This window comes from Aulostomus chinensis, chromosome 9 (assembly GCF_037954235.1).
Source record: "Aulostomus chinensis isolate RoL2024-O1b breed Wild chromosome 9, RoL_Achi_v1.0, whole genome shotgun sequence".
NCBI classification, from domain to species: Eukaryota; Metazoa; Chordata; class Actinopteri; order Syngnathiformes; family Aulostomidae; genus Aulostomus; species Aulostomus chinensis.
Genome location: NC_141328.1, coordinates 13,095,276 through 13,116,141, shown reverse-complemented (window position 1 = coordinate 13,116,141; position 20,866 = coordinate 13,095,276). Strand labels below are relative to the sequence as shown.

Sequence of the window (20,866 nt, the reverse complement as noted above, 5' to 3'; positions counted from 1 at the left end):
GACAACTTTTTGTCAGAAGCACATGTAAATTATCTATGTGAAGGTTCACGTTGACGCCCTGTCTAGTGGGTTTTTCGATTTTTGCGTATTTGAGAAAAATGATCGAGAGGGATAAGGGTGTTGCCTTTCTCATGCGATTCGGTGCTCTCCAGGGAACGCATGAAGGCTGACCGCAATCCGGGTCCAGTACCCAGAAGCCATCACATTTGGACTCGGTCCTCCATCCAAAAACGTAGGTTGTAACTTGAAACCTGACAGGGTTCTCTTATTTCAACCGGCGCAGGTTTTCTAGTGTTTACGGTAGATTTTTAGTGGATGAGCAAACGCTTGCACCAATTATATGCGAGTTAAGTCATACCACGTGATCGTACTCAGCCAATCAAGTCTGTATTCTCGGCGGTAAACATGGTAAACATGACCAGCGCAGACATGCGAGACTTGCAATGTATAGATGAGGAGACGGTGGAAAGAAAGAGATAGCGATGGATAGAAAATTGAAAGAAAACAGGAGAGAAACAGAGAAATGTGCGGAGAAAGAGAAGAAGAAGGAACAAATGCCACTGTCCAATAAACTGTTGAGTCAAGCTGTGGGACAGTAAAAGGGGAATTCAAGCTCCTTGTATTTTTCTGAAATTCAGCATTTTATTTGAACATGCACAATTTTCAAATTTTATTTATTTTCCCTTTTTATGAAATGCAGCCCTACTTTGATTTACTTAATGAGAGAACATTATGCATATCTGCAGTCATACAAATATGTTCAGTTTTATGTTACATGACAATAAATCTCGTTTTTGTATTGTACCAAATTCATTTGATTTGACAGTCATGTATAGATTACATGCATATGTTGATGCAACTACGAAACTATTTAAATATATTTCACACTAAATAGTTAGACATTATGATCTTCCACACCAGCACTTCAATACATTTTCTCTAACCAGAGCACTTTAAATTGTAGTTCAATACCACTGATATAAGGTTTTAAAGTTTGACATTGCATGAAGGAGCTTCGAACATAAACGCGTTTTTCCTGAGTGTAGCGCCGCCCAGGGGTGGACATTGGTAACTGTTATTGCCTAAGGTCGGTGCAGGGGCCTGTATCAGGCCTCAACGTTTTACGTTCATAGGATGTACCGTTTAGACTGCAGTATCGCATTTATCCATCCATCCATCTTTATTATTATTATTATTATTATCATCATAATCATTATCAAATATTTGAATAATAATAATAATAATAACAATAATAATAATAACGGGCAATAATAGGGTCTTCGCCTGATGTACCTTCAGGCTCAGGCCCTAATAATAATCCGAACGATCATAACAGGGTTCCCAGTCTATGGTTCCCAGTACCGCTAAACTGGTTGCTTCGCATAAGACGCTCCCAGTCCTCTGCAATATTTTGAAATGAGCCTGCATTATCCACTTTAAACGCTTATTATGGATAAAAAGACATATAGCCTGCCAGCGAAGGACGAGGTTTACACATGCACATTTAACTTGAATTGTAATATGTATCGGATGAGTATTTACAAGAATTTTGTTTGTCTGTTTTTTAAACACTACACCCACCACACACACTGGTTGGTTGTGATGTCCAGGAAGTTGATTTGGTAGGAGCCAATAACAAGCGGGTGAATGAAAGCGACGTTAGCGATTGGAGGGTTTAAAAAAGAAGAACGTATACCCGCCAGACAGCCACAATCGTTTAACGTGTACTCAGTAGTCGGTTCAGTTTGCTCCGCTCGTCCGGTAAGTCCTTCTGAATACATGATTTAGCATGTAACTGCATCATTAGTTATACTTAAGTAGACTTCCTTGTTTGGCCGCACGACTTAACCTGTTATAACGTTAAATGAAGTAGCCTAGCTGCTCGTCTGACCTTGTAAGCTTGTGTGTTTGTTAACGTAACATCGACAACTTCAACTTTTGTGTCTTACTTTTTTTTTTTTTTAAAGACAATGGCACATTCCAGTTAATGTTTGGTTATTCTCTTGTTTGCTCCAAGTGAGGGAAAACCTGTTCACCGTGTTTCCTCGCTTGAGTGGGAGATACGGAGATTATGGCCGAGGGCAGCTCCGGTGATACAGCTCGACGTTACGAGTTTGATGCCCCGTCGCACGTAGTTGACTTCAAACAGCTGGAGACAACAGAAAGTGATGATACATGGTTTGGTAAGTTTAGTGGATTACGTGCAACTGTACTCGAAATTTGACTGTACTTGTCCGCGGCTATAGTGTCCGTCTAATTACGTTTGAAAAGTGTTGACACCCTTTGTCCTTGTATCAAATTGGAGCCATGTTTAAATTATTTAACAAACACAAATGAAGCAATGACTACATGTCCTCTTCTTGGGGACTCTCCTCAAAACAGCATTCCATGCACATCCCGTCATGTTATAGCAGGGCACCCTTGGAGACAGGGGCCTATCCCAGCTGACACTGGGCGAAAGGCGGGGTACACCGTGGGTGGGTTACTACACCGTGGGTGGGTTACCACTCCGTGCAGAGCCATCAGGAGCAAATGAGGGCTCAAGGCGACTTTGACATGGTCACGGGGGAAGTGAGGATCGACCCTTTGGTTGCTAGACGGCCACTCCACCTCCAAGCCACGCACCAAATTTTCTATTACTTATAATTGATATTTTGTTAATTCAGCTACCCAGTTCTAGCCTCATGTTTTGGCAATTTGACAATTTCTACTTTCCTCCAAAACTCAGGAATATGGGGTGATTATTACTCATTTCTAAAATGTCATATTTTGTCGTTCACCACCCCGCCATGTACAGATCAACAGTCCAGCGGACAAGATAGTTATGGAGAGATTCCTTTTGGACCTGACGAGCCACTCGATGTGGCAAGAAAGCCCAGAGCTGTCATCGCCCCTCTAAAAAGTTCTAACAAGGATATCGGTTAGTATTCCTGGATTTATTGGACTCTAAGTTACTGTTGTCTTTATGTTGGAAATTTAATGATCTACCTATGGAAATCTAGTTTTCCTTCTCAATTGAACTTTACAATGTAAATGTTTGAACAATGTAATCCTTATGGATTTGTTGCTATTTCAGTTCCCAGCACATCATTGGCTGCTGGAGATTCTACAAATGGTGGTGCTAGACCAAAGCCCAGCACCAAAACTACTGCTCAGAATAAACCACGCAGGTACAGTCCTGTCACACTGCTTCAGAACTAAGTCTGTAATAGGATATGAGATGAAACTGGACTTGATCATCTGTCAGTAAAAGAACAGATGGTTATAGAGAGAATTTACCAATGTAAGTGTGTGCCAATATGATCAGATTATGGGATGAAGATATCTGAATGATAAAGTCTTACTATGCTTATTAATGCAGTACTCTACCACTAATTAATTAAAGGAACATGACAACTTTTGGGAAATGTGCATTTTAGGGCCAGAGAAGCAAAGATACCCTAGTCTACCCTCTGGTGCATTATTGCACTCAACACCAACCTGACAGCTGATGGCCATCTCATATACAGATGCAAGCATAGCACATTTTGGAAATGTATATATTATGTCTTTGGAGGCTGCTTCACTGCTAGTGTTCATTGTAGCTAAACAAGTCAGCTGTCCAACGGGGATCTGGAACTCTGTAATGTACATGAGGTGTCTGCTGGACACTAAAATGGACGGTAAGCATATTTCCCAAAAGTTGACAGGTTTCTCTTGTGTTTATTTGTAGACTGTAGGATAGAGATGTTTCTCAAATATTATTCTGAGATGTTTTTCCCAAGCTGGTAAAGTATACTGGGGCCTCTCACTACACTGGACTGAGTCTTGATTTCTCTCTCATTTCAGGGTTTCAAAACGTAAAGGAGAAAGAAGCAGCTCACCGCCTCCACCAATGAAGAAACAAAAAAAGTAAGATTGCTTTCCTTCCATATTCTCAAAGTTCTTTTTCTTTATCCCTGGTTTTTGCCTACTTGAACTAAGTACTGTTTCTTAAGAAAAATAAATGTTTACAAGTAAATTTGCTTGTCCCATGCAAGAGAGGGCTAGTTTTTATTGCTCTTTAATAAGGGAAATCTGACAATAAATTAAAACATCAAATTTGAGAATAAAACATCCGAAATCTCCTTTTCCTTAATGTTGAAATTGATTAGAATTGGTTTAAAATAAGACAAGCTACTTTTTTTTTTTTAGCATATTTCTAAGCTAATTCATGCAGTGGGTGGATCACATCACATTCTGGAGTAGCTGGATGGGTGTAAAACTGGGAACGGCTAACTTAGTAATGCTGAACAGGTTGTGTGTGTGTGTGTGTGTGTGTGTAAATAATATATTTAATGTCTTTACAGTTCAAGTAATCAGAGCTCTGTCAGTGCTAAAGACCAAGGGGGTGTGCATACCAGGAAACTCCGTAGTAAAGCGGCGAACGGCAAAGCTGCAAAGACTCGCAGTGAGTAGACGGGGCTAATTTTACGTCTGGGTGCAACTATTGATCTACTTCACGTTACTCACATAAAAAAGGGCCAAAACTCTGAATTCCTTTTCTATACAGGCTCTCAAGCTACTACTTCATCCAATGTAGACCACAGTGAAGAACCGTCATCCTCAGTAAGTACTCTGATGCACAAGCACCATCAGTTGATCTACTTGGTTGAAATAAAATGTCCCTTATTTAACTATACTACACTACATCACTAGATCTCAGGGCCTTCGCACAGTCTTTTTTTTTTCTTCATGTGGCTTTTATGATAATTGCACACTGAGTCTGGTGCTTTTGTTTTCTTTTTATTGTGAAAAATTCATAGTACAAAGTAATATCGTCTTCAAGTAGTGACAGAACCACAAATTCCTCCTCACTGCTTAAAGAAAACAATAAGGGTTTCATCCTGTCCTAAAAACAAGATAGACGCAATCCTATTTCTACTGAAGTTTGCAAATTGGTGTGTAAAAATCATACCACCTGTCTACTTTCATTCATTGTGCTAAGCTAACCAATACTCAGCCGGTCTCTCTAGGTCTATCTCAAAATCCACATATAGAGGAGAAAAGGTTATCTGTTTTTGCCTGGCTCTTGGTAGGAGAGCCTAAAATTATTGTGTTCCTAACTAAGACTAACCTTAATCTGTGTAGTAACCTGAGCGTTGGATCTTGGGTTTAGAAGCAAACTCCTAACCAATTGCATTTTTTCCCCTATTGAGGCAAGGGATATGAATGGTTCCAGGCTGCTGACATCTGCCAGATCATCTAGAGGCAAGAAAGTGGGGAAAGCTGCTACCTACGTACCTGTGGCTCAGCATATAATGCAGTTAGAAAACCGAACCCCTGAGCGATTCCATCTGCGCAGTCGGCAGAATAGAGAAAGAGGTGTGTAACTTTCTTTCTTTCTATTTTTAAACAGTTAAAGTGCACGTGTAAAAAGATCAAAGTAAAATGTAACTGTCACATGATTGTCAGGACCATCTCGAGGGAAGAGTTACCATCTGGCCCTTACCCAGCCTCGATCCCCTAACCTGTGGACCAAACAGAGGCGCCGACCCCCAACTGTGAAGAGCAGTGCTGAAATGGAGGCCGAAGAAGCAGAGGAACTTAAAAAGTGAGGGCCTTTTTACTTTCCCTCGTTGACTGCATCAAGAAGTCATATGCACAGTTGGTAGGGGAAAAAAATAACAGATATGGTGGCCTGTAAATGTTATTGAAAATGAGTGGGCAACAATTATTCTGAAACACCCACCCATTGTCATTTGGTTTAATTTAGTAAAAGGAAAAATCCCACAGCATTGTTCAGCTTCAAAGTAGTGAAATGTGGTATGAGCATATCTAATGGCACGATTTTTTTTCTTTAAACAAAATGTCACATTAAAAAACACTTATCAGTTGTCAAAATTTAAAATCTCCTTAGGAATACATCTAGGGTGCTTTGTATGTATGCAATCCAAAAAAGTTAGCCATAACTTATATTTACAGCAGGTGAAAATATCCACCTCTGGAGCAATTAGTCCAGGTTTGATGTATATCTGCTTTTACTAAACCTCAAATCTTGTGCTATTACAGCTTATTCAAATTCATTTGAATCTCTCCCTCACATACACAGCGTTGAGTCTCCATCTACAGAGGAAATTAATCCAGTTCACCTCGAACAGTAGGAAATTAGCGGTTGTTTTGTGAGGGAGAGAGGCTCCTAGGAATTTGATTCAGTATTAATTACAACATAGGGCTGTCAAACTTGACAAAATATTTGAATATTCTGTCTAAATAATAAAATGTTAAATTATAAACTTGCACAAGTTAAACACTGCAGACCTTTATTTACTCTTTCCATACGAGTGTACCACTAACAGACAGAGCAGTGCTGACCAAAACTCAATACACAGTACTTTCAAATAAGGCTTCTGAGATTTGCTGGGGTATAAATCACTCCCTTCAGTCAGGTCTGATTCTGAACTTTCCACCTCTGCCTTCATTACTAGCGCACCGATAACTTTGTCACAATGCTTCTCCTGTGCACTCAACAGCCAGGTCTCATTCGTGTGGCTTCATCTGAGGTTAAATGACTGTTATCTGGCAACCATCTTAAGGGCACCCTACCACCACTAACAATGGCAGCCGTGTAGCGGAAGAACAGAACTGTAATGTTGTGAAAGCAGCTGCAGTGCTACAGTGAGCTAGGGGCCCAAAGTCTCCTGAGAACTTGTGAGGTAGACAGAATGATGATCAGTGAAGCTTCTGTTAATAGCAATTGTCACTGCTTACGTTCCAAGTAGTGAATGGTCCCGGTGTATTCCGGGTGTGATGTTGGTTACGGCTCAATTGGTTTCTTTGACTTGTTCAAACAGTTTCTGACAGCAAGGTTGGTTTCTAATCTGAGTGTGCTTTAATCACAGGATGAAATTCAAAGCTCAAGAACTGAACAGAAAGATTCTGGAGAGCACAGAGTGCCTGAAGAAGCCTGTGGTGAAGGCACCCACTCTACAGGAAGCCTTCACCTTGCATGTTGAAAAGAGGCTTCAGGAGAGGCAGATAACCAGACCCCACGATGATGAGATCCAGCACACTTTCAAAGCACAAGAAATGCCCAAGAAGATCCTGGAAGGAGTAGTGGTGAGTTAAAATCCTCCTGTCCACTTGGTCAGAGTATGAATTTTGAGTTATGAATTCAAATGCAACATGATCTTGTGTCAACAGGGAGTTCCAGAGAAGAGAGTTCTGCAGCCAACTGTGCCTGAGTCGCCAGCTTTCCTCCTTAAGAAGAGAACTCGTATGGAACACAAGGTTGAGGAAGTAAGTACTAATATAGTTGTGCTGTCTTTAGATGTATTACTTGACAATTACATTAGCCAATAGCCCTGAGTGTGAAAAACTTGCACTAGTTAGCCCCTGCACACTAGCTGCGGACTGGGTTTTTTTGTTTTTTTAATTTATTTTGTATTCTTAGGTCAAACCACCTGCACCAATCAAGCCCCTTCCAGTTCCTCACTTTGGCCTGCCTTTCAAGCCTCTGCCCCCAGAGAAGCATGTCACAGAGGTCCAGCCTTTCTCCTTTGAACAGAGGGAGCAAGAGAAAAGGATGCTAAGGGAGCAGAAAGTGGAGGAGAAGCCAAGTGAAGAGGTGGCGTCACACTTAAAGATTCTATTGCACATAAATAGATAAATGTCAAACCACTGATCCAAACTTTTCCAGGTGCTAAAGTTCAAGGCTCAACTGCTGCCACACTTCGAGACGGTAGTCCTCCCTGAGAGAAAGAAGGTGGAGCCCACAAAGCCTGAACCCTTCAGACTGCTGGTAGATGAGCGTGGGGTTGCCAAGTGCAGCCGTTGGGAACAGACGGTATGGAAGGATCTGCAATGGATTCATGAAATCACTCCCTTTACCTCAGGACTTAAAACATGATGTCTGCCTCTCTGTTGCTAGATGAAAGAAGAGCAGAAAAAACTGAAGGAAGTGGCAACATTTAAAGCTAGGCCAAACACAGTAACCCATAAAGCACCTTTCCAGCCTAAAAAGGAGGACCGTGCGCCAGTGGGTAAGTCGGTGTCACATGTCTGTATCTGTGTTTTAGGTGTGTTCCAAGTAAGAATTTTTAGTAGTTCAACATTTTGGACTAAATTGGCATAAACCTAATAACTGCCTGTGTCCACTGCTCACTGATGATTTTCAAATTGTGTAAGTAAAAAAAACAACTGTAAACACCCTGCTAAAATAAAGGCCTAATTAAAAATGAAGGCCTTCATAAGTTGCATAATTTTTTTTTGTTTGTTACTGCTGACACTTGACATGCTCTCATAGCAGAGCAGCTAGGGGCTTAACAAGTAGACCAAGTCCAAGTCACTGGACCCAACTAGAATTTCTGAATTCACTAAAAGAAGTCTCTCAGTAATTTTTGTTCTTTTCAAATTGTGCTTGCTTAGCTGTGCAAATACCAGAAGAAATCCACCTCGTTCTAAAAATGATGCCTCCTTTTTTATTTTATAGTTCATATTCTGTATTAAATTCATTACAAGAACAATTTTAAGAAACGTGCTTTATGTACTAAGGCCTTTAGTCTTCTATAGTCATTTTTTTTTCCAGTAACGCTAAAGAGAATAATTTGAAATTGTTATTTAACCTTTCTCCTGCTTTCGGTCATACCCCCCTTCTCATACTATTTTTGGTCAAAATTGGCCCATGTGTTTTGCACAGGGCTGTCTCTGGCAACCCTCAACCAGTTTTGATGGTTGACATCCAATTTGAACAATCAAAGCAAGTAGAATGAAGGGATGACAGACAGGGTCATACCAAGGGTGAATTCCATGTTATAATTTTGCAGTAAGTTCAAAGCTGGTGTTAGCTGTGCATTACTGTATATTATAAAAATGCATGCCATGTAGGCTGTGTTTACTGGAGATGGAAATGCTTTAGTTTGTTTTGTAGCTGAGATTCTTCTCGTTCTAATGATGAATGGCAGTGAATGCAACATGTAACCATATGATTTCCAAAATGGTATGATTTTTGTGGGGGGTAGAAATGTAATTATATAAATATACAGAATAATGTGTTAAATGTTGAAACTTAGTTACATTTAGAAAGGATATTCAAATGTTTAAATTTTCATTATTTTTATTTTGTTGTTCCTTTAGGTATAAGACGTGACAAGCATTTGAGAGATAGGAAATCTTATTGTTGGCTGGACCACTTTACAGCGGGACCACGTTACACTTGGGTTGTTTACATGTGATGTTGATAGCTGAAACTGGAGTGTAAGGAAAGAGAGCCGGCTAGCGACAGGGAAAATTAAAAGGAAAGAGTAAAGACACTGACAGTGAATCAACAGCTGTTGGAAGTGGGCCATGGAAAATTTCGACTTGAAAGTGGGCCCTGAGTCGGAAAAGTTTAGGAACCATAGCTATATGGGATGTATTGATCTGATACAGGCAAGCCAGTGTTTCATTGTGAACTTTCAATGACAGTATATGATCTGGACCCACCAGTGGGCCCATCAAGTTCACCATTCACTGATGAATATAAAAGACACATACCGTTTTCTCAATGAACATTTATTGGACCATGAAAGTGTGTTTTTCCATATGCAGGATGAGCATAATATACTCATACACACTCATTTCCTATGGTGGTCAATTATGACTGAAAATATCATAGGTGTGACAGTGTTGAATAAATCAATGCAAGTAGTGATCATCAATTGTTTATGTTCAGATACCTAGTGTGGAGGATGGCATAAAGTCAAGAGTCAATTGAATGAAAGCACTTCATGATTGCAAACAAAGTTACTCGGTCAGATTTGTTCTGAACGCAAGAGAAGGGTTAATGCTATAAATAACAGGCCCATTTAAAACCCCATACATAGAAGGTATTCATTCACCCTGAATGACACATTCCTCATTTTTGTCCTTTCATGCAGTTATAAAGCTGAAGCTTGACTTCTTTCTGCACAAATGATTGTGGATGTCTTTGTTTTGGGCCTTTGATCTATATTTCATAGCCTTCAGCTGTAATTAAAAATCCTGACATAACTTGAACTTTGTGCACCGATGCTTTATAACTTCACTACATTCTATGATAGCACACACTGATAAAAGACATTCATCCTTCCACAGCTGCCGACTCCTTTGAACTGGCAACAGAGCGGCGGGCCCGGGAGCGGCAGGAGTTTGAGCAGCTAGCCAGTGAGAAGGAGGCTTTCAGAGCACAGATGGAAGAGGAGCGGAGACGTGAGGAGGAGCAGCAAGAGAAAGACGAGATAGCCAGGCTGCGACAAGAACAGGTAACTGCTAGTCTCAGTGGAATTGGAAGCCTCTTGGAATGGTTAGCAGACTGCTATTTCACAATGCATAAGGTAAAGAGGACTTGTTGCAGTTATTCAGAAGATTATAGTGACAGTAGTGTAGAATGATCTAAGCGAATTGGTTGATGTTGCCCAACTTTGTATTTGGACATATTGCTTCCTAAACTGCTTGGTCAAACACAGAGCTGTAAGTCAGCTGCATTCCTCTTGGTTTACTTCAATGTCACTGCAACTTAAAATATTATTTTTATAGGTGTCAGTGTTAACGCTTTATTAACTAGTTAACCCAACGTCCCTTAATCACGATAAAAAAGAATTATCAGCGATAAACGCGCACAGTGCTTTTTGACCCTTTGACCATGCCGTAGTTCGCGGAAAACCAGAAGTGAACGCACCACTCCTCACACACGCGAGATGCAGCCGGTTGCAGCTTGTAAACAAAACAAAACAAAACTGAGAGCAGATGAGCGTTCAGGTAGGACTAACATGGAAAAGAATATGTCAGTTTTAAATGGACAGTTCAACTTCAAAGCCCTGCCAGATGACAGTCTGGACAGGAAAAAAGTGATATGCATTCACTGTAAAGCTGAATTTAGTGTCCACCGGAGCACTAGCAGTCTCAAGTATCACTTGTCTGCGAAGCATACTGCTGATGCAGAGAGCCCTCCGCTCCCTTCTGGTGTAAAACAAACCACGCTGGATTGTTTGGCACGACGGAGACGATTGGGGGCGTTCACCACCTGCAATATCCCCACTATATCATTTGAGTCCTGTTCTGTGTTGAACTGCCCCCTGTTTAATGCGCACTTTATTGTTTATTTAATTTAATTTATTCTGTGCATCACAGTTTGATGCAGTGCATAAGGGTCATCCTCTTGTGTTAATGGCTTAATAGTTCAAGTACTTCAGTTACTACTAGTAATCATTACTTAATATATTTGTTGGGCTTGAGTTTATTAAAAAAAAATTTTAACCCTGTGCATCTTTTTGTTTTGGGGCGGCACGGTGGTGCAGTGGTCAAAATCATTGAAGTCATTTGAGTAAATATATTAGCTTTATGAGAGAGAGAGAGAGGCTCTCGCTCCAACACTAATAAACGTGCTGCATTTGCAGAAAGGAAGTATTGGCCTACTCCCATGTTGATATGGTTAATAAATTTTAAAAAATGAAGAATATTAGTTTAAGGTAGATTTAGAGCAGACAAAAAATGTGATTAATTGTGAGTTAACTGGACAACCATGCGATTAATTTTTTTAATTGACTGACAGGCCGAATTATTTTATTAGCACACTGCAGAACCTCAGAAGGAATGCTGCTGCACTGCGGATTGTTTTGCCAGCAGGAGGTTTATGGGCTGTGTCAACTAACATAGAATGATTAGAGGATCTAAAGGTTGCAGAGTGATTGGACACCCATACTTTGAAGCAAGTTCAGTAGGTTTTGGGTATCTTCAAATTGCTGGGGTTACAAAAAAAACCCCACTGTGATAAGAGGTTATGATTTTGAATTCGAACAGTGAAAGAGGGTTCACTCAGTCATGAAAAACTTGGATACGTCAGATATTTGATTCACAAACACCTGAATGTTATGTTGTTTCAGATTACTGTGGAACATTTTGATTTCTGTTCATTTACTCTGTGCCTTATGTTGTATCGAAGCATGAATTCACAAATTTCAGTAAAAGATACTCTTGTACATTCCTACACATTTTGGTTAATCTGGGAAGACCCTTCAGAAATTGCGGTCTTAAACCTTACTGGCATGAGTCAAAATTCATGGAAATTGACAAATATGTATGAACTGTGGATATTGAAACATTAAGGTGACACATTAACACAGTTGTTACACTCCCACTGCCGCTTATGATGCACCTCCTGTATCAGGAATTTATTTTCCTCCTAAGTGTGAAAGATGCTGCTGCCCTCCACCATCTTTATTGCTAGCTCCACTCATGTCATGCGAATCACTGTTTCTAATTTGTTGACTGTTGTTGTGGTACCATGTATTACTGATGAAAGTTGTTGAGTTTGTCAAACCAGTCAATTTGAAAACACCCTGGACAAATAATGTTGGCACTGCCCATGAAACATGACTGGTCACTGGGTGGCTTGCATATGCTTTGACCTTGTAGTTTACCCACTAGTCTGCTGAAAAGCCAATGAGGTCTGCAGGGCATGTTACACTTCAAAACCACCTTTGAGGTACAGAAAATCCCTAGTTTACCCTGAATCTGCCTCACTAATACTTTAATCTTGCTTCAAAGTACAGGCCCCAAAGCAAAGCCTTCATATTCTTTCAGCTTTAATTAATAGTTTAGAAAATGAACTGCAAAGCTGAATAAAAGCTACCCCAATTGTTTTATCTGACTTATTAAGAGCTGCAATTAGTCTGTGGTTTTCTCTCCCTCCTGTAGGTTCACAAGGCTAACCCCATCCGACTCTACAAATCTGTAGATGTGAAGAAGAGTGAGGTTCCCCTCACAGTTCCCAAGTCTCCTAACTTCTCTGACCGTTTCCGTTTGTAATTACTCTACATGTTCTTAATGTATTTTATTACTCATTTTTTCCATTAATATGAAATAGATCCTGTATTTGCCAGCTTGTCTTCAATAAAGATTGTAATTCTTCATACAGGCTATAAGCATTGAAGTTCTTCTTGGTGTTGGTTATATTGCGCTAAACTGACTGCTGTTACTGCCACTACATGATTTAACCAGTGTCTGGCAGTATCTGTAAGCAGTTGAAGCCAATTTCCAGAAAATGCCGTTAATGTTTTTCTTAAATGTCCTTGTGTATCCAGTAGAGTAGCACTCTGACTCATGTCACGCTCCACAGCAACCCGACAGTGAGAGAGTGAAGTCGTGTATGGTCCTGAAAAGCCAACCGTGCATACTTGTCTAAGACCAAGCAGTTTGCTTCAAGGGTGTGTTCGTCGCGCCTCACTATCAGTCGAGTGTGACATACGTTGACTAAGTTGGGATAACCTAGCTTAAATATTGGCTACCTAGCTCAGCTATTTAACTGGGTCAGTCACGGCACCATGAATGATGTAATGTTACTGTACCTCAACAACCTAAAGGAGCTTTTGTCAGGTCTAGAAAGAAATGGATAGAGGGAAACCAGATATCTGCGAATTTTCTCTGCTTTAAAAAAAAAAAAAGATCTAAAACCAATACTATTCATCAGCTGAACGTAAATGGTACGGTCACTGATGACACCAAATCCATCTCTCAATTCTGCTGAAAGTTTTACTCAGATCTGTCAAATAATGCAGATGTTGTTGCTACCCAATTTATTAACTAAGAAATATTAACGAAATGGAAAGCTCGGGTATTATTGTGACAGCCCACTCACTGAAGAGGTGTTAAATCTGTTGATTTTCTCAAAAACAATAAATCTCTGGAGCACTGATGGTTTGGTGGAATTTTATAAATCATTCTCCTCTGTTAGCTCTGTTATTGTTACAGGTTTTTAATGAAAGGGGCACTCTTCCCCCAAGCCTCACCCAAGGCCTTATTGCTCTAATTCCTAAGCCTAAAAAGATTTACTTTCTATTGGCAACTGGAGACCAATCATAGGGCACAGTCTGGCTTGATGAAGAACAGGCATCTCTCCAATGACAGATAGCCCCTAGTCTAATAATAGGATTGTTTTAGATATTTTGGACCACTCAGACCTGATAACATCTTTATCCTCTTCCTAGACTTCTACAAAGCCTTTGATTCAATTGAGCATGAATTCATGTTTATCTCTCTAGAAAAGTTTGGCTTTGGTCATGTCTTCTGCAATGCGATGGAGGCTCTGTACGCTAACACAAATAGCTCAATCAGAAGGAAAAATGGCAAAACATCTCAATTTTATTTAAGCAAATGTCAGTTACTGCCTAATAACCGTGATGATCAAAGAATGTGTGACATATCTGTCCAAAATGAAGCGACTTATTTAGGCCTGAATATCTGCAAAGATCAAAAAACAGAATTATTTCAAATTTCCCCCCAACAATTAAAAAAAGTCAAACTAAATTAAATCAGTGGTTGGAAATAGATTTTAACCCCAGGAGGAAGAGTTTTGCCCACTAAGGCAGAGGGTCTATCTCGACTGACTTACGCAGCCATTTCTCTTCATGTGGATAGGAAGACTTGTAAGGATATTAACCGTATGCACGTCCTTTTGGAAGAACGGAGCACATTGCATTAGGAAGGGTGTAGTGATGAATGATGATGAACCTGGTGGGCTAAATGTCTTAGATTTCACTACTCTAAACTATACATTCAAAATGAACTAGGCATAACATTTTATGAAAAATCCTTTTTCAATCTGGAATTTTATCCCCCATCATATTTTTTTCTAGATTTGGTGGCTTAAACTGTATTTTAGGTTGCCATTATAATATAAACTTCCAGTTAAGGTTTCACTATTTCACAAACAAGTCCTGTTAGCATGGCCCCTAATATATGAACACACTTGGGTTGAGAAACAGGCTGTGTCAATGACCCAGTTGTTTAATAGTAATGGACAGCTTATGTCATTTATAGAACTTTTCAACGCATAAATTCCCCGCTAGAGCCAAAGAGTATGCTATTCTATTTGACGCAATACCTACGAGTATCATAATGCTGGTCAAAGGTATGCAACCAAGTTCACAACCATGTCCTCCCCCTAATCTTGTAGATACAGAAATAAGGAAAATGTGTCTGACAAGCTGCAAAAACAATAGGAACATTCATACTTTATTTCAGAGAAAATTTGTATCTCTTCATTATGTAGTTTCTTACTGGAATTCTTTTGTAAATTCTATTAATTGGAAAAGTGTATGGAAAATTCCCAACAAATTTCTTGTGACGATCAAGATAAAAGAAGTTTCATTAAAATAATTCATAAATGCTATCCTGCAGACTATTACATGAAAAAGGTTAAAAGGGACATTGTTGTGGACCGTTGTTTCTGTGGAAGCCACCCTGAGACGATTTTGCACCTCTTCTTGATCTGCTCACACTCCACAACGTTTTGAAGGACTTCAGCTAATTTTGTGTTGGACAGCTCTGCAAAGACTTCACTTTAAAATGGGACAATATTCTGTTTTGTTGTGTTTTTTCAGAAAACAAAGAAATGAAGATGTATACTTTATTGTAAATGTATTGATTACATTAGCAAAGCACTATCTCCACAAATGCAAGTACAGCAACCAAAAACCTGCTTTCAAGCATTTTCATAACGACACCCTCTCTTATCCAAAAATGATTAGTGGCTCACATTTAACAAAGAGGCAGCAAAAACAATAACTATCTGTGCTACCTATAAATTGTTTGATTGTATGTTGTGTATTATTTTTTTTTACCCCCTGGCAAGCTCTTTTGTACTTCTTTCCTGTATACAAACTACTATTTGTATACTCAAGTTGATTGTTTGATAAAGTGCTAATAAAAACCACCAGATGAGACCGCAGCAAATTGTGATAATGCAAAACATGCAAAAACCGTTGTGGTTGCATTTATTCTTAGCAGCACACGGACTATGTTTATCAACTTATGGCGTTGAGGACGATAAAGCATTTCTGGTCAAAGTTATAACTTCATGGAGGAAAGAAAATGTGAATGCACATTGGAAGACTGTCGGAGAGGCACATTTCAAATCTTGTCTTACCAGAGACTTGTGATGCCTATTACCCACTGGTACACTTACTGGCTTAATTAGATACTGCAATGTAATGTACACCAGTAACAGCCTGACCACAAATCCTGCTTCAATAAATGTATTACTTCGTAAATGTTGACACTGTCAGAGACTTCTTGTTTCGTGAGATGATAGTGGGAGGTGTAAGGGAAATTCTCCTTTGGACCGTTGAGAGTCGCTAATTCTCTGAAGAATCACAGACTCGGTGTGATGAATCAGGTCTCTTTAATGCATGCAGCATAGAGAGAAGCCTGCTGAGTGTTCTCTGCCGATCTGTACAATGACCCAACCTCTCTACCATTCAACAACAAAGGGCAGATGGTTTCCTCATCCCAGCAACGACTGTATCACCTGTTCACCAGCTGCTTCTCACCCCCCCCCCCCCCTTCATCCTGTCTGCTACTGTTGTCATTTGTTCCTTGAGGTCAGGAGATGGTCACAGAAACTCATGTGATTGACAAAATGCTTCCTGAGACTACTACTCCTAATCCACAGTATCTGCTAATTTAATTCCTACAGTGTTGCCCTTCAATTAAAGTCTACCAACAGTTTGGAACTATATTTGAGCCATCCAAAGCAGGTATTTTTACATGAAAAAGGTAAAAACAAAATGAATTGGCTGATACATGTTTTTGGAATTTTCTATTTCCTAATATCAGAATCAGCCCCCAGAAAATTCATCAGTCAGGCCCTACTTTTGAACTGATTGTTGCTGAGCAGAATGGGAGAAACTGATTCTTCAGTGCTGGTGAAGATTTCAAGTCGTCCAGCTCAAGTGCTGTGTCACAGTCGACTGGACAGTTGCAACTCCTCACCAGTGACTTGGAACCTGTATTTCCTTGAGACTTAGAACTGACAAGAAGTCTCTTGTATGAGAGGTGAACATCTTCAAGGAAGTTGAAACAGTGCAGTCGACTATGACACAGAACTGAAGTGATGATCAGTGGTGTCTTTTAGGTGAATCCATCTCTTGAAATCTTCATAGAATATGTACTTGATGACCTATAATCAGGTATTGCCTATTACCCAATTCTGAGTATACAGTGTTCTGCCAAAGTACTGGAGTGACAACAGTTCTATGGTCCAAAATATATTGGATGATAAAAGTGAAACAACTGCAAGACTACAGGTGCAGGTTATTAATATCCTAAGCATCATTGCCTGTTTTTAAGCACAAAATGTCTCAGGGGGTTCTTCTGACTCTCAGGCTACATCTGACACTTCTTGGACATAAGGATTTTACCTATGTGTTGACACTAGAAATTGTTTAGGATGGACATTTCAGGAAAAAAAAAATTACATTCTTGACTTTTGGTTCACTCAGTTTTTCCCTTTAGTATATATATATATATATATATATATACACTGTATATTTATATATATGTGTGTGTGTGTGTGTGTGTGTGTGTATATATATATATATATATATATATATATATATATATGTTTGTGTGTGTGTGATCAATGGAACTTTTAAGTATGCGTGGTCAAATTTCAGTCATGGCCAACGCAGGCAAATGTATTAATAGGCAGTCCCCAAACCATAAATGTCATCACATTGAAATGGTTGAGTCAACCTCTTGTCTCCAGAGCTGTCACAGATCAACTCACGCCACTTCACTTCCTGAAGGAAAGAACTACAGGCATTCTGGTGAGTTCATCAACACTAAGCATTTACAGTTGCTTACAAAAGGATTCATACCCCTTGAACTTTTACAACATTATTTACGTTCCGTTATGACCACGAACAAATACATTTTAGCGGAATTTTATGTGGAAAAAACAACTAAGTGGCACACAGTTGTGAAGTACAAAGAAAATTATACATGATTTCATTTTTTTTTTTCAAACAAAGTGAAAAGTGTGGTGTGCAAAAACATTCAGCTACCCAGAGCCAATTCTTTGTGGAAAGCCTTTTGCAGCAGTCACACCTGCAGGTTTTTTGGGGGTATGTCTCTACCCATGTAGACACTGAACTCTTTACCCATTCTTTGCAACAGCTTCAGACTCAGTCAGATTAGATGGAGTGTGTTTATGAGAGGCAGTTTTCAGATCTTGCCACAGATCCTGGACTGGATTTTGACAGGGCCATTCTAATACATGGAAGCAAACTGCAAAAAGGACTTCTTATAGTTTTCTTAGGCTTTCTCCTTGCCACTCTTCCATAAAAGCCAGATTTGTGCAGTGCAGAACCAATAGTTATCCTGTGGACAGATTCCTCCACCCAAGTACAGGACCTCTGCATTTTGTCCAGAGTCACCATGGGCCTCTTGGCTGCATCTCTGATCGGTGCATTCCTTCAGCCTCCAAGTTTAGGTGGATGGTCATGTCTTAGTGGGTTTGCAGTTGTGCCCTACTCTTTCCACTTCAGGATGATGGATTGAACAGTGCTCCGTGAGATGTTCAAAGCTTGGGAAATCTTTTTATGGCCCAACCCTGCTTTAAACTTCTCCACAACTTTATCACTGACCTGTCTGGTGTCTTGTCATGTCTTGGACTTCATGATGCAGTTTGCACCCCGATATTCTCTTAACAAACCTCTGAGGCTGTCACAGAACAGCTGTGTTTGTACTGAGATGAGATTACACACAAGTGGACTCTATTTAGTCATCAGGCTAACATTTGATCATTCAGCAACCATCAGGCATTTCCTGAAGGCAAATGGTTACACTCAGAGAAAAGGGGGCTGAATACTTCTGTACATCGCTCTTTTCAGTTTATTTGTAAAAAAAAAAAAAAAAAATTATGTATACTTCATGATTGTGCTCCACTTTTTGTTGGTCTTTCACATAAAATTACAATAAAATGTATTTGTTTGTTCTGTGACAAAATGTGGAAAAGTTCAAGGGGTATGAATACTTTTGCAAGCCACTGTAACTCTGATAACCACTTGCGCACTTGAAGTAGTTGCAAAGTGTCAAACAACATAAAATCAGCAATTGTACCTGTCATTTTGGTGATCATCAAATTACAGTGGGATAAGCTACACAAGCTTTTGCTCAAGTCCCATTTTGCCATGACATAATTAAAGGTATAGTGGGAAAAATGCAAAAATACAATCTTTACAGGAAATGGAAGAGGTGGCCATTGTTTTAATCTGCATAATTAGAGAACCAGTTTCAGGTTGCAATTCACAAAAAGAACAGAGGGAAGAATGTAATGCAATGTCATGTATCTTATTAAAGGTAAAAGAAACAGAGATTTTAAAAAAAAAGTGTCGGTGTTGACTCAATGCTGAACACCAGTGCTGTTTGGAAAATCTCTTGTTTTGTTGTATTTCTCTTGGTACCAGAGAGTGATACTAGTGAGGATGATGCAACTCCAGTCAAATAACATACAAATAAAAGATGAGACAGTATCAAAGACATAGAATTCCTGAGCATGTACAACAATCTTATCTGGATCCAAAGTATCAGCAGCCAATTGCTACATTTTTAAATAACAGAAATAAATATTCAATTTCTTTGGAGCCAATTTTTAAGGAAGAACTGTTTGATTTTGAATTAAGTTTTATAAAGTACAGTAAAAGAGGAAACCAACGTATCAGTAGGAAGTAAATCTATGAGGGTCAGAACATTTTAGAATTCATAAATAACAGACATTTTGAAAGCTTCAAGTGAAGACACCTGTCTACTCTATACTCCCATAAGCCACAACATTAAAACCACTGACAGGTTTGGTCTAGTACAACAGGCCTGCAATAAATCCTCCCTTCGTTATGATGATAATGTCTTGTCTTTATTGAACCTTCATTCAAAGATAGACATTAAATGGTTGTGCTGGAGGCTGTAATTTAAAGGTTCTGCAGAAATATACAGGTTTTACTGAGAGGTTTTCTAAATATGTTGCCCCCCTAAAACGTGAACATTAAAGGTGTCATGAGTAGATGATTTATTGCCAACCGTTGTATTAGTATTTGTAGCAGAAAGAATACACTGATAACTCAGCTGTCATACAATGTTTCATTTTTGTACATCGTGGTTTCACTGATGTTCTCTCGCTGTCATCCACTCTTACTTCTCTTAGCACATTCACTATATTCTTACAGACTTGTTCCACTGTGCTTTGTGGTTTTGTGTTTCACCGCATCATATAGCACCAAATTCCTCTACTGACAAGAACAATTATTACTTTTTAGGAGGCAGAAACAAAATCATTTTGGACATTAAAACAAGAGAACCAACAAAAACAAGACATGGTCACACCCATATATGAAACGGAAGAGTAGCTGTAAAGTTCCTGCACTATCTGGAGTCTGTGTGTATCCTGTATGGTCTGGACAAGCTGCTGAGTTTTGTGCCATCTCCTGGAAATTCAGGGATCCACAAATGAAACAGCAATGTACCGAACTCCGGCAGTGGTTGGCAGGCCTTCATGGTAATGGGTGAGGCGGCCTGGGTGCATGAGGGCCCACCCCTTGCGAGGAGCATTAACAGAGCAGTCGTAGCGGAGGAACCTGCATCCACCACCCTGTGGTCACAACAGACACACATGAACATCTGACACCTACACGACTACGTGGTGGTTATGCTTGTTTTAACAATGTTTACGTCAAAGCCCATTTTAAAGTGTATATTTTGCTTAATTTGATAACTGGGAGAATCGAGTGGAAAACAGACAGGTTTACAAAATTACAGCAAGCTTTGATGACATCTGGTAAAATCTGTAAGGAAGACGTGAACCAGATGCACTACCTCCAGCCACCACATACTGACCAAGCTAATCAACAACCAAAGATTTTTAAGAGGTCTCATAGCACTCTCCACCTCTATTTAAATATCTTGTGTAGGGTTAGGGATAGTACTGCTGCTCAGTAGCCCAGTGCTTCATCTTGAATTGTCATTGAATGTATCACAAGGAGACTGAAATCAATATAAACTAATGGCTCTATGACTAAAAGCTACTGACTTGAGAACTGTCTAATTTTTTGGAAGC

General features: G+C 39.5%; 2 protein-coding genes across 4 annotated transcripts in view; one reads left to right on the top strand and one right to left on the bottom strand.

Moving 5' to 3' along the window:
- The first annotated feature begins 1,608 nt into the window (after positions 1 to 1,608).
- On the top strand, positions 1,609 to 12,887 carry tpx2 (TPX2 microtubule nucleation factor). The gene is made up of 16 exons (XM_086213865.1): positions 1,609 to 1,761; positions 2,018 to 2,183; positions 2,798 to 2,920; positions 3,077 to 3,170; positions 3,829 to 3,891; positions 4,329 to 4,429; positions 4,532 to 4,587; positions 5,178 to 5,343; positions 5,434 to 5,572; positions 6,861 to 7,077; positions 7,162 to 7,257; positions 7,412 to 7,585; positions 7,658 to 7,804; positions 7,889 to 8,000; positions 10,072 to 10,238; positions 12,673 to 12,887. The coding sequence occupies exons 2-16, from the start codon at positions 2,072 to 2,074 to the stop codon at positions 12,781 to 12,783; spliced, it is 1,878 nt and encodes a 625-aa protein (XP_086069991.1). The 5' UTR covers positions 1,609 to 1,761; positions 2,018 to 2,071; the 3' UTR covers positions 12,784 to 12,887.
- A 6,116-nt stretch (positions 12,888 to 19,003) lies between these two features.
- Positions 19,004 to 20,866, bottom strand: part of plod1a (procollagen-lysine, 2-oxoglutarate 5-dioxygenase 1a) — a 32,768-nt gene continuing 30,905 nt past the window's right edge. For all 3 annotated transcript variants that reach the window (XM_086213864.1, XM_086213863.1, XM_086213862.1), the window contains one exon: positions 19,004 to 20,401. In XM_086213864.1, the coding sequence (XP_086069990.1) occupies positions 20,246 to 20,401 (156 nt within the window). In that variant the 3' untranslated portion in view covers positions 19,004 to 20,245. The remainder of the gene's footprint in view (positions 20,402 to 20,866) is intronic.